This window comes from Macaca thibetana, chromosome 14 (assembly GCF_024542745.1).
Source record: "Macaca thibetana thibetana isolate TM-01 chromosome 14, ASM2454274v1, whole genome shotgun sequence".
In the NCBI taxonomy this organism is placed as follows: domain Eukaryota; kingdom Metazoa; phylum Chordata; class Mammalia; order Primates; family Cercopithecidae; genus Macaca; species Macaca thibetana.
The window spans coordinates 17,379,767-17,394,040 of record NC_065591.1 but is presented as its reverse complement, the minus strand read 5'-3'; the positions used below and the strand labels follow the sequence as shown (position 1 = coordinate 17,394,040).

The 14,274-nt window shown below is 42.3% G+C and overlaps 1 protein-coding gene across 1 annotated transcript in view; it reads left to right on the top strand.

The window, feature by feature from the left end:
• The window catches only part of PTPRJ (protein tyrosine phosphatase receptor type J), a 189,641-nt gene that overhangs the window by 125,815 nt on the left and 49,552 nt on the right, over positions 1 to 14,274 (top strand). Inside the window, exons 2-3 of the mRNA XM_050758882.1 lie at positions 4,579 to 4,597; positions 7,552 to 7,788. Of these exons, the coding sequence (XP_050614839.1) occupies positions 4,579 to 4,597; positions 7,552 to 7,788 (256 nt within the window). The remainder of the gene's footprint in view (positions 1 to 4,578; positions 4,598 to 7,551; positions 7,789 to 14,274) is intronic.

Below are 14,274 nucleotides of genomic sequence, written 5' to 3'. Positions count from 1 at the left end.
AAGGGCGGTAGCTGCGGAGGTTCAGTGAGGCAAGAAGGTGGCTGTTAGGCTGGGAATTAAGGAACCTTCTGTTGTTCGAGTCTCAGGACAACTCAGATGTGGGGTCTGTATTGCAGATGCCCCTGCATCATTTTACAGTAGATGAAACCAATGGCTCCACGAGACCCTCACGTGCCAGAGCTCATGAGTGACAGTGGAAGTTGAACTAACCTCTTAACCACCCTAGTCCACACCTGCCAGGCTGACGGGCTGTCAGTGGTGATGTGATGGGAGCTCTGTGCCCCGAATCTCTTGTGGGCTCCTGAGACCCTGCCCACCCGTCTCTACCCTCCTCTTCCCAGCGGGAGGAGACTGACCTTTATGTTCTACACCAGCGGGTGCCCTTGGCCTCCAGCTTCCAGTGGGCTAGCCCGGCGAGAGGCCCCAGCTGGAGATGAGGGGAAGCAGCCTTGGCCTTCTCCTTGCCCTTTCTTGCTGCTGCTACCCCAGGATTCTTGCCCATCCCTTACTGGTTTTCCTTAACCCCACCCTCACCCTTGAAAACAGACCCTTTAAAACTCTCCCGCACTCACCCTGGTTGAGTGTGTTATCTGCTCCAGCTAGGATCCTGGCTAATACTGCATGTTTTGGAAAGAGGAATTCGCAGTTCTGTTTATTTTTTTTACTGTGGATTGAAGGGAGAGGCAACCAGGTATATGGATGAGGGAGTAGGGCCTGGCTGTCACCACTGGTGTTCACAAAAGGCCCCCGTTTAAGTCCCTTAAATTCCAATGAGGGGTTATAGGTCGAGTCAGGGTGATGCTCTAACAGAAGTAGAACCAAAAATATACGGCAGTAGGTACAACCCTGTTCTGGTACTTCCTAATTTTGTGTGTCTGTGTGTGCCCCGGGAGCTTCAAGAAATGAAAATGGAAATGCCCTGAGTGTTTCTCAGCCCTAGGATGAGGCTGCTTCTGTGATTTAGGGCTGGAGGTTATGAGGACTTGGTTTACAATATGCACAGTACAGAAGCGTTGGGCGCGCTGGGCAAGGAAACATCTTTGTGTGACCCACAGAGAATGAAGAGGAGGGAAGAACCACAGGTTATTCAGGTTTGCAGACTGGGAGACAGGTTTAATGACACAGTCATGTCAGAGGGGAAGAGGAGAATACGTAGGGGGTCTGTTTTGATGTGTATGTACGTGTAGGATTTTCATGTAGAGGAGTTGGGGAAAATTTTAGAAGTTTTAGGTATAAATGCAGCTGGTAAGATCCCTGTGACTTAGTTTCTTTTTTTTTTTCTTTTCTTTTTGAGACGGAGTCTCACTCTGTCACCCAGGCTGGAGTGCAGTGGCGCAAGCTCAGCTCACTGCAACCTCCGTCTCCCCAGTTCAAGCGATTCTCCTGCCTTAGCCTCCCAGAGTGCTGGGATTACAGGTGTATGCAACCACACCTGGCTAATTTTTGTATTTTTAGTAGAGACGGAGTTTCACCATGTTGGCTAGACTGGTCTGGAACTCCTGACCTCTGGTGATCCCCCTGCTTCTGCCTCCCAAAGTGCTGAGATTACAAGCGTGAGCCACCGTGCCCGGCCTTAGTTTTTGAGTGGGAAGAATCCAATGTTCAGAGTGGACCACTGATGTCATGGCTGCAGGTTTGGCTGAATTGGGATGCTGTAGAAAGCCGCGTTAACAGTTTATTTTTCTCTGAGGCCTGGATGAGGATCCTTGTGACTGGAACCATAGGTGGGACTGGTAGTGCTTTTTCCTGCTGGCAAGGAAAAAAAAAAGTAAAAAGAAAAAAGAAAGGGTTCGACTTATCAGCACAAACAAAGGAGGATGTGAAACTAGAACCATCTCTAGGGCAGTGTACAAGGCTGGAAGGCTCACCGGCAAGGGGTTTCCCCTCAGGAAAGGGGACAGAGAAGCTTCTACCTTCTGGGTAGCATTGCATGTTCCTGGGCACATCTGGGTGACTAACGGGTTCTCTGCCACACCTGGGGTGTACGGGGAAGTCTTTGGCCAGAACTGTGGGCCGTACTGCATTCTTCCTGTGTCTGTCACTGCTGAGTTGTGAGCTTGATCTCTTTTCTTAGTATTTGCTCCTTTTGTCCAGCTACGGGGACCAGCAGAAGCTTTGGGTCATCTGTACTAATGACTTTGCTGTGAAGATGTAAGGGAGAGTGGTGGAGGTCAAGATCTGGGTTCTGGTTCTTGTGCGTCCTCTCTGGCTGTGTGTCCGTGAACAAGCCACTTATTGTCTCTGGGCCTCCGTGCCCTCTGCAACTGGGTTGTTGGTCTATTTAAATACTTGGAGAAAAAAGCTGGGCATGGTGGCTCCTGCCTGTAATCTCATCACTTTGGGAAGCCAAGGTGAGAGGCTTGCTTGAGCCCAGGAGCTTGTGACCAATCTGGGCAACAAAGTGAGATCCTGTCCCCATACAAAAATAAAAAAATTAGCTGGGTGTGGTGGTGCATGCCTGTAGTCCCAGCTACTTGGGAGGCTTAGGTGGGAGGATCGCTTGAGCATGTGAGATCAAGGATGCAGTGAGCTGTGGTTGTACCACTGCACTCCAGCCCGTGACAGAGTGAGACCTTGTCTCTTAAAAAAAAAATAAATAAATTATAAAAATAAATTATTCAAAAAATACTTTGGAAAACAATGCTGGAGAGAGTATGAGCTTCAGATTACACATTGGTTTCAATCAGGAGGATCTGAGCCTCAGTGGTGTTATCTGTAAAATGGGTATAAAAGTGCCTCACAGGGTTGCTGTGAAGAGGTAAGGATGATGATGGTGACAACAGCAGCGCAAATAGATCATTTAACTTAACTCTCGTTAAAGCAGGGATTATCCTGTTGGCAGATACAGACAGGGAGGGACAGAGAGGTTAATTAAGCAAGCTGCCTGCCCACAGTCACATGGCCAGAAGCAGTGAACGACTTCCTTCAGGTGGTCTAAGTCCAGGTCCCAGCTCTTAGCCATCACTCCATGGTTCTATGCTGAGACAAGGGATGTAGAAAGCCTAGCACAGTGCCTGTTACATAGTAGGTACTTAGTAAGTTAGAGTTCCTTTTTATCTGCAGAATGCGTTTCCAAGTATAGCCTCCCACAGTGCTTTTACTTTAATCTTTCCCCTAACTGGGCAAAAAAAAATGTTTGCTGCCCTGTGCGACTTGCCTAGCTATCGACTTCTCTTTTTTCTCCCTCTCTCCTATGATTCATCATAGACTGTGGATTGAGGCTCAGCATAGATTGAAGGGCAGGGGCTGGAGGAGAAAGATGAGCTGAAAAATGGTAGGCTCGAGATGTGAAGGACTTGACGGTAGGGTGAAAGATGGGAATGGGAAGTTAGAGTTGGAGGACCTTGGGGCAAGACTTTTCCCTCTGGGTTCGTTCTTTCCTTCCTGTGCCGTTTATGGAGCGCCTACTGTGTCCACCATTCTAGCCACGGGGCACAGACAAGGTCTCTATTCTCATGAAGCGCACAGTGTGGTTGGAGCAGTCAGTGATGGATGGAGAGTGAGGGCTGTTGGTTTCCATGGCTGCTTGGAGAAGGACTTGCCAAGGAGGTGGCGTTTTGGGCAGGCCATGAAAAGGTCTGGGCAGAGTGTGTTTGTGGGAGGGAGTAAATATGTAAAGGCTCTAGGGGAGAATCAGTTTCGAGAATGTGAGTGGGCAGTGAGACCAGAGGGGCTGGTGGGTTGTGGTTGGGTTTGAATTTTATTCTAAGTGTCATGGAAAGTAGGAGGATGGTTTTTTCCACCGGGGTCCTTTTTGATTATTTTATTCTTTGTGACAATCCTACTTAAAAAAAAAAAAAATTCTATTCACCAAAAAGATGTGTTTATGAAACAGTAGAGTATACAACCTTGAATCACTTTAGGTTTTTAAAGTAGAGGGAAATAATTATGGATCACAATGAACATCCTTGAGGGCTGCTGCCTTCCCCAGCTGACACTGTCAGCTAAACCTTTAAGGCCTCTTGTGTGTCAAACACTAATTCTTCCCAAAGCTGCTTGACATGTGATTAAAAAATTTTACTGCCACCTACTGATAGAAAAAGATGAATTTTTGTACCGTGAAAATCCCAAACCCAGTGGATTTCTTCCGCTGCACATCTGGTTTCCACCGTGCTGTCAGGACTGGGAAGTGGGTCTGGGGAAGGGGTGTGCTGGTCTTGTTACCCCCCTCCCACCCACCCTACTGCCCTTTTTTGGCCCCAACAATCTGGTGTCTGCTTCTGTGTCCTTCTGCTTCAACTCATCACACAGTGGGTGGAGGGAGGTGCTGACCTGGGGAGTTGCTCTGGGGAGAGGGCTGGAGGTGGGGGTATGTGTCTGGGGAGAAACACTGGGCACTGGGAGTCAGCAGCCGCCAGCCCCCACATAACCCAGTTAATCCTTTGTAATTGACCCGAGGTTGCAATGATTCCTTGTGTTTAATGTCCCAGGACGCCCCAACCCTGACCAGCCGACCTTTGCTTAATGTGCTTCTTACCACCCCACCCCCATTATGAAATCCTCAACTGCTTTATTTCTGATTTGCATTTTCCATGGCTGAATGAATCTGCTGACTTCCGTTTTCTTTTTCTGTTTCAGATCCTGTGCGCAGGTGACCGTGAGTACCGTTTTCCTTTCCATTCTTGTGTTGTTCGCTACTGCCCCCTGATGGACACATAGCAACATTAACAGCAATGTGAAAATGCTAATGCTAATTTATTAAATAAAACCTGCTCGGTTTCCAATTTTTCTTTCTTTTCCTTTTTCTTTTCTTTTCTTCCTTTTTTTTTTATTTTTTATTTTTTAGTCAGAGTCTTGCTCTGTTGCCCAGGCTGGAGTGCAGTGGTGCTATCTCGGCTCACTGCAACCTCCGCCTCCCGGGTTCAAGCGATTCTCCTGCCTCAGCCTCTCAAGTAGCTGGGGTTACAGGCACGTGCCACCATGTCCGGCTAATTTTTTATATTTTTAGTGGAGACGGGGCTTCCCCATGTTGGTCTTGAACTCCTGACCTCAGGTGATCTGCCCGCCTCGGCCTCCCAAAGTGCTGGGATTACAGGAGCGAGCCACCACGCCCGGCCCCAGTTTTTCTTTAGAAGTAGGAGTAAGGGTGGAAACAAAAATGAAAGAATTTTTTTCTTTTCTTTTTTTTTTTTGGGGTGGGGGACGGAGTCTCGCTCTGTCACCCAGACTGGTGCAGAGGCGCAATCTCGGCTCACTGCAAGCTCCGCCTCCTGGGTTCACGCCATTCTCCTGCCACAGCCTCCCGAGTAGCTGGGACTACTGGCGCCCGCCAGCACACCCGGCTAATTTTTTGTATTTTTAGTAGAGACGGGGTTTCACCGTTTTAATTAATTGTGCAATCATGATGAAAATTTATATTTTCTGTAATTTTTTTCAAGCCCCATTTGTGGGCGATTTAACTTAGTTGAAATTGTAATACAGTATTTGTATATTGTTTATATACTGTTATCCTTTAAGTATTTTCTTGTGTTGCTACATTGCTACATTTAAAGAATGATGTGCAAGGTTGGCATAACCTCTGGAAAACGAGACCTGGACTCCTGCATGTTTTGCTTTCATTGTACAAGGCTGAGTCCCAACTGCTGACAGTGCTGGTTCATTCCCTGGTCTGTAATAAAATGAGAAAAATAAGGATATGACTACAAGTTTTTTACAGAAGCTTAAATATATTCAGTTGAAGGCACCATCCACCCCAGGATTATTTATTTATTTATTTATTTTTTGGCCCTGACAATCTGGTCTTACTAATTTTTTGGCCATAAAACGTTTCTATAAGAATTGAAGCCTGGTTGCAGTGGCTCACGCCTGTAATCCCAGCAATTTGGGAGGCCGAGGCAGGCAAATCACCTAAATTCAGGAGTTCTAGATCAGCCTGGTCAACATGGTGAAATGCCGTCTCTACTAAAAATACCAAAAAATTAGCCAGGCGTGGTGGCACGCGCCTGTAATCCCAGCTACTTGGGAGGCTGAGGCAGGAGAATCACTTGAACCCGGGAGGTGGAGGCTGCAGTGAGCTGAGATCATGCCATTGCACTCCAGCCTGGGCAACAAGAGTGAAACTGTTAAAAAAAAAAAAAAGAATTAAAGATAATAGTAGTTGGTAGTTTTAAAAAATGTACCTTTTAGGGAAAAAAACAAAACAAAACAAAAACAGTGGCTTTTGTTTCTTCCCAACATTTGGGAACCTTTTTTTCCTGATTGGTAAAATCTCAGTTTGTGAGATAAAATAGAGATAAAATAATCAGATTGTACTCATGGAAGCATACACAAGGTCAGATCTTGCTGAAACCCTCTAATAAAGCAAATCTCAATTAATAATGGTAATTAGAGCCTGTGCAAACAATGGGAAGAGTTCTGCCATGGGTTTTTCTTCCTGTTAATTAGTTTAATAAATAAACTGGTGGGTACCTTGTACAGGCGTGAATCAGGGCTGCAGAAGAACACTTCTATGCAGACATCTACCGTAGATCGTAGAATGTTGGCCAGGGCTCCGTTGTGGGAAACAAAAACCATGAGCTATTTTAACTGAAAGGGTTTACCCTGGGAAGTGAGAGTTTACAGAGTCATTGGAAGGGCTGCTGTATTAGTTTGCCAGGGCTGCTATAATAAGATCAAGGTCTTGGGGGTTAGGACTTCAACATACGAAGTTGGGGGTGGGGGAGCACAAGTCAGCTCATAACAGCTGGGGAGCAGGCTTTAGGCCTAGCCCTGAGAAATGACTCCCAGACTAAGGCTGCAGAACTGACCCCGTGGAGAGTCACCACCTTGGTCACAGACAGCAGAGGGAGGAATCAGGGAGTCCCTGCTGTAGTTGCTCGATCCAGGGGTGTATGTTCTGAGCTGTGATTCTGGGATCAGGAAGCTGCAGCCACTGCTGTAGTGTTGGAAGCCAGGCAGCGTGAGCTCCAGTCATTGCATCCACACTACAGGTTTAAGAAGGAGGAAGGACAGAAGGTTGTGCTCCACCCTTTAAGGACTCTTCCTAGAAGTCAGACAGAACGTCTGGTCACACTCTGTTGGACAGAACTTAGTCACGTGCAACATCTAGCTGCATGGGAGGCTGGGAAATGTAGTCTTTGTTCCCAAGAGCCATGCACACACAGGGCCAAAAATCTCCAGGAGTATGATGAAGGGAAAATGGGGGAATGGAGTTGGGGGGTCAAGAGTGGTCTCTGCTGCACCTCCCTGAACAGAGACTCTGGGAGACTAGTAATGCATTCAAAATAAAGTGGCCCGTGTGGCCAAGGTTCTCCTCCAGAGCCTAAGCCCTTGGCCACATGAGCTCACGCCTCCTCTCATTTCCTGTGAATGACTGTGTGCAATGTAAGCACGGAGCTTCTGCACTCTCATGGCCAGGTACTCTCCATGTGGCCAGAAACAGCAGTTCCTGAGGGGGGCTCATGTTGTAGGTGATGATACAAAGAAGAGAAAGAGAGGGATCAGTTTTCCTAAGTTTGCATTTCATTTCAGAGTAAATAGTTTGTGAGGTGGGGCATCCCTGTCTCCTGGAGAAATGTATTTTTAATCTAATTGTTTATTATCTTTGCATAGCCCCTGGTCCAACTCGTGACCCTTCAGTAACAACTGTTGCCACAGCGGAAAGTGGCGTAACCCAGATCAGCAGTGAAGCAGCATCCTTTTACAAACTGAATGGAACTGGAACACCTCAGGTGCCAACAAATACCAGTGAGGGTGGCAAAGACTCTGGAGCCAATGATAGTTTAAGAACACCTGAACAAGGATCTAATGGGACTGATGGAGCATCTCAAAAAACTCCCAGTGCTACTGGTAAGCGTGGGCTTTTCTGCCGAGCAGTCATGTTTCTTAAAGGAAATCGGTATAATTTAAAATGTCATGTTTTCCAAATATTGTTCTTCTTTCAATTACCTAAGAAAATCTTTAAAACAATTTTTATAATGATAGTAATGCATATTCATTATATAAAATATAGACAAGAAGAAAAGAATAACAGGTAAATCATTAACTGGAGATAACCACTGATCACTTGATATACGAGTTTTACAATTTTAAGATGTGTACGTGCCTGTGTGCATACGTATATACATATATATACGTTTTATTTTGTTTTACAAGTATCGAGGTCATCCTTTACATGTAGTTTCTCAACAATATATTACAAGTATTCTTCTCTGTTAGTATGTACATTTCTACAGGACAGTTTTAATACCTGCCTGGCATTCTGATGTCTAAATCAGGGTTGGTAGATAATAATGGTTCTTGGGCCAAATATGGCTCACTTCCTGTTTTTGTAAGTAAAGTTTTATTGAGTCTGCCTATGGCTGCTTTCATGCTAGAATTGAGTAGTGGCAATGGAGAATATGTGGCTTGCAAAACCTGAAATATTTATTCTCTGGCCCTTACAGAAAAACATTGCTGAGACCTGGGTTAGATCAGTGATTCTAAAACTGTGGTTCAGAGATCTCTAGGGGTCTCCTAGATTCTTTCAAGGTATTTCTGGGTATTATCATAATACTACTAACATGTTATTTGGCTTCTTTACTCTCATTTGATCATGAGTGTCCAGTGGAGTTTTGCAGATTCTATATGATATGGGATGACGCTGTCACTCTAACAGCTAATGGAATGTATGCTTTTGTATTGTTATGTTTAAAAAACTTTATCTTTTTAATTCATAATACAGTATGGTAAATATTAATCAAGATAACCCATATAAACAAAAATTCTCCAAGAGCCTTAATAATTCTTAAGCAGTTAGAAGGACCCTGAGACCACAGTGTTGAAGAATTACTTGTCTAGAAGCATTGTAAATTATTTAACTACTCCCCTGTTGTTGAGAAGGTAGATTATTTAAATTATTTACATTTTTTTCATAAAAAACATTGTGATACAATAGTTTTGTTAGTTCTAGAAGTATTGATAGTATCATTTCACATACACAGTTAAATCATTGAATTATTTCTAGGGTAATATGAGAAACTTTTAGAAATTGCTAGGGGGCTGGGCACAGTGGGTCACGCCTGTAATCCCGGCACTTTGGGAGGCTAAGGCAGGTGATCATCTGAGGTTGGGAGTTCGAGACCAGCCTGGCCAACATGGCAAAACCCTATCTCTACTAAAAATACAAAAGTTAGCTGGGTGTGGTGGTACGTGCCTGTAATCCCAGCTACTCGGGAGGCTGAGGCAAGAGAATTGCTTGAACTCAGGAGGTGGAGGTTGCAGTGAGTGGAGATGGTGCCACTGCACTCCTGATAGAGTGAGACTCTGTCTCAAAAAAAAAAAAAGTAAATAAATAAAAGAAATTCCTAGGGAGCTTATGTTAAGTATTGTTACAAAAATTTGGGCTTAGGGTACCCCCTAGTACTTCAGTGGTCATTGTAGTCCTAGGGGTTGGGACCATACCAGATAGTCTGCCCAGAAATCTCTGGACAGGCTTACTGTTGAAGGGCATTTCCAGAGGAAGCCAATCTACAATGACTGGAATAAGAACTTACTTCTTCAAATGTACAGACATCAACAGAGAGTCACAAAGATCAAGAATAATCAGGCAAACATGATATTACTAGAGAGACAAAATAAAGTGCAAGTGGTTGACCATAAAGAGATGGGAGATGTATGAACTGTCTGGCAGAGAATTCAAAATACATGTTTTAAGGAAGCCTAGCAAACTTTAAGAAAATACAGATAAATAATTCAAAGAAATGAGGAAAACAATAAGTGACTAGATTGAGATAATTAACAGAGAAGCAAACAGAAATTCTGAAGCTAAAAAATACTTTGAACAAAATGAAAAATGTAGTAGAGAGCACCAAGAGTAGAATTGATCAAGCAGAAGAATAATCTTTGAACTTAAAGACAGATTATTTGAAAATATACAGTCAGAGGAGGAAAAAGAAAAAGTGGATAAAAAGGAATGAAGAATGCCTATAGGATTTATGGGACAGCATCAAAAGAGGTAGTGTTTGAATTGGAGTTCATCTAGAGGAAGAGAAAGATAAAGAGGTAGAAAGCTTATTTAAAGAAATAGTAGCAGAAAACTCTCCAAACCTGGAGAAAGATATAAATATCCGGTATGGGAATGAAAAATGACCCCAATCAGAGTCAATTCAAACAAGACTACTCCAGAACATAATCACACTGTCAAACATCACAGATAACGGGGATTTGGAAAGCAAAAAGAGAAAAGAAGCAAATAACATATAAGGGAGCTCCACTTTAGCTAGCAGCAGACTTCTCAGCAGAAACTTACAGGTCAGGAGAGAGTGGGATGATATATTCACAGTGCTGAAAGAAAACAACCTGCCAACCAAGATTACTATACCCAGCAGAACTGGCCTTCAAAAATGAAGATGAGATAAAAGACTTTCCCAGAGAAACAAAAGCTGAGGGAGTTCATCACCACTAGACATGTTTTATAAGAAATACTAAAGAGAGTTTTTAAGCTGAAAGAAAAGGACACTAATGATTAATTGAAAACATATGAAAGGATAAGACTAGTAAAATACACAGCCAAATTCAGAATACATGAATACTCTAATGGTCATACGTATCTTTAGTATGAAAGTTAATAGATAATACTTAAAAAATAATAACTACAGTAACTTGCAGGGGGATATGCATATAACAAGATGTAAATGGTGACATAATTCATAATGTGAGGGGGGAATGGACTAGAAGTGTAGAGGTCAATTTTTGTGCATGTGATCAAAGTTGTCATCAGCATAAAATAACTTGTTATAACTATAAGATTCTTTTTATAAGCCTCATGGTAACCACAAAGAAGAACCTTTAGTAGATACACAAAAATTAAAAAGCAAGGAATCAAAACATGCTGCTAGAGAATATCACTTAACCTCAAAGGAAGATAGTAAGAGAGGATGAAAGGAACAAAAAGTCTAGAAAACAACCAAATGGCAGTAGTAAGTTCTTACCTATCAATAATAACCTTGAAAGTAAAGGGTTTAAATTCTCCAGTCAAAAGACATAGAGTGTGTGAATGGGTTAAAAAAAAAAGCAGCAAACTCAATAATATGCTGTCTACAAGAGACTCACCTCACCTGCAAGGACATGCCTAGACTGAAAGTGAAGGGATGGAAAAAGATACTCCATGCTAATGGAAATCTAAAGAGAGCCAGGAGTAGCTATACTTATATCAGATAAAATAAACTTTAAGTTCAAAACTTTTAATAGAGACAACAAACATCATTTTATAATGATAAAGGGATCAATTAATCAAGAAGTCTTAACAATTGTAAGTATATATGTAACCAGCATTGAAATGCCTAAATATATAAAGCACATATTAATGGATCTGAATGGAGAGACTGACTGCAATGCATTAATAGTAGAGGACTTCCGATACCTTACTTCCAGCAGTGGATGATGATCCAGACAGGAAATCAATAAGGAAACATCAGACTTAAACTACAGTTTAGACCAAATGGATGTATCAGACATATACAGAATATTCCATCCAACAGCTACAGAATATACACTTTTCAATTGCACTTGGAACATTCTCCAGGTAGATCATATGTTAGACCACAAAACAAGTCTTAACAGATTTAAGAAGTGTGAAATCATATTGAATGTCTTTTCTGATGATGGCATCAAACTAGAAATAAATAACAGGAGGAACTTCAGAAAATTCACAGATGTATGGAAATTAAACAACATGCTCCTAAACAACTAATGGATTGATGATGAAATTAAAAGGGAAACTAAAAAATATCTTGAGACAAACATCACTTCTTAAGCAAATTTGTTAACATATTTCTTCTTCTTCTTTAAAATGGTGCGATAACCACCTTCATGAAGTTACTGTGAGACATAAATTAGAAAATGCTTGTACAGCCCTAGTACAGGATCTGGGACATGGTCAGGTCCCCAATAGGGGTGATGCTGATCTTGCCATCTCCCACAGTAACTATTGTTAATTGTTTTGTCACAGATGCCCCTGAATAATCAATGGGTCAGTGAAGAAATTAAAGGGGAAATTTAAAAATTTCTTGAAGCCAATGAAAATGGAAACACAATATACTAAAGCCTATGGGATACACCAAAAGCAACCCTTCCAAGAAAGTTGACAGCAATAAACTCCTACATCAAAAAAAGAAAGCTCCCTGGGCATGGTGGCTCATGCCTGTAATCCTAGAACTTTGGGAGGCCGAGGTGGGTGGATCACTTGAGGTCAGGAGTTCAACACCAGCCTGGCCAACATGGTGAAACCCCGTCTCTGCTAAAAATACAAAAATTAGTCAGGTGTAGTGACACACACCTGTAATCCCAGCTACTAGGGAGGCTGAGGCAGGAGAATTGCTTGAACCCAGAGGGCAGAGATTGCAGTGAGCTGAGATCGCACTACTGCACTCCAGCCTGGGCAACAGAGCAAGATTCCATCTAAAAAAAAAAAAAAAAAAAAAAAAAAAAAAAAAAAAAAAAAAAAAAAAAAGCAAGCTCACACCTCCAGCCTGGGTATTGAGAACCTGTCTGAAAAAAGCAAAAACCAAAACCCTCAAGTAAACAACCTGATGTGGCACGTTAAGGAACTAGAACGACAAGAACAAACTAATCTTCAAATTAGTAAAATAAACAAAATAATAAAAGTCAAAACTGAAATAAATGAAATAGGCACTAGAAAAACAATAGAAAAGATCAATAAACTAAATTGTTTTTTTTAAAAGATAAGGAATATTGACAAAGCTTTAGCTAGACTAAGAAAAAAGAGACACTACTCAAAGAAAACCAGAAATGAGAGACATTATAAACTGACACCACAGAAATACAAAGGAACAATTATGAACAATTATATGCCAACACATTGGATAACCTAGAAGAAATGGATAAATTCCTTGCCATATACCGTTTACTACGATTGAATTACAAAGAAACAGAAAATCTGAATAATCCAATAATGAGTTAGGAGGTTGAATCAGTAATATAACATCTCCCATTTCTATTTATTATTATTATTATTCTAAGAGACAGTGTCTCCCTCTGTCACCCAGGCTGGAGTGCAGTGGTGTGATCATAGATCACTGTAAGTTGAACTCCTGGGCTGAAATGATCCTTCTGCCTTAGCGTCACGAGTACCTGGGGCTATAGGTGTGCACCACTACATCCAGCTAACTTTTAAAATTTTTTTGTAGAGATGGGGTCTCACTATGTTGCCCAGGCTGGTCTTGAACTCCCAGCCTCAAGTGACTCCCCCACCTTGGCCTACCAAAGTGCTGGGATTACAGGTGTGAGCCACTGCACCCAGTCCTCTGCCAAACATTTAAAGAAAGTCTAATGACAATTCTCAAATGCTTCCAAAATTGAGGAAGAGAGAATACTTCCAAACTCATTTAACAAGACCAGCATTACCTTGATACCAAAACCAGACAAGGCTACAACCCAAAACACTATAGGCCAAGATGTAAAAATCTTTAACCAAATACTAGCAAACCTAATTTAACAGCATATTAAAGAGATCATTCATCATGATCAAGTGGGATTCTTCCAAGAAATGCAAAAAGGGTTCAACTTGTGCGAAACAATAAATGTGCTACACCATGTTAACAGAATGAAGGACAGAAACCATACGATCATTTCAGCAGATGCAGAAAAAACATTTGACCAAAAAATACTGTTAACTGTGCTTTCTTTTCTGAACTTAAGAACTTGCTTTTCCAAAACCTTCCCAGAATTCCTGTGTGAATCAATACAATTTACTTCTTAAAGCATTTCTCCTTCTTTAAAATGGTGCCATTAGCCGGGTGTGGTGGTGGGCGCCTGTAATCCCAGCTACTCGAGAGGCTGAAGCAGGAGAATCGCTTGAACCTGGGAGGCAGAGGTTGCGGTGAGCTGAGATTGTACCATTGCACTCCAGCCTGGGTGATGAACAAGACTTTGTCTCAAAAAAAAAAAAAAAAAAAAAAAAAAAAAAAAAAAAATGGTGCCATAGTTTTCTCATGAAGTTGTTGTGAGGCATAAATGAGAACATACTGTACAGCATCTGGGACATGGTTGGCCTCTCAAAAGGAGTGCTGCTGTTCTTGCTACCTGTACCACTGCAACTATTGTTACTGTTTTATCATTATCCTCATCACCATCATTGTTATTGATTGTAAATGGGAGCAGCTGCGATCATCTTCCAACTATGCCACTCTGACTCTGTGAACGTGTCACTTTATAAAGAGGAAACTCAAGCCTGGAGGGGCCTTCTGGCATGGTGTTTGTTGAATTGTGGGCCACAGGATCCTTCCCTGCTTGTTCCATTTTCCCTTCTCTTATTTCTTCTCCTGCCTTTTTAAT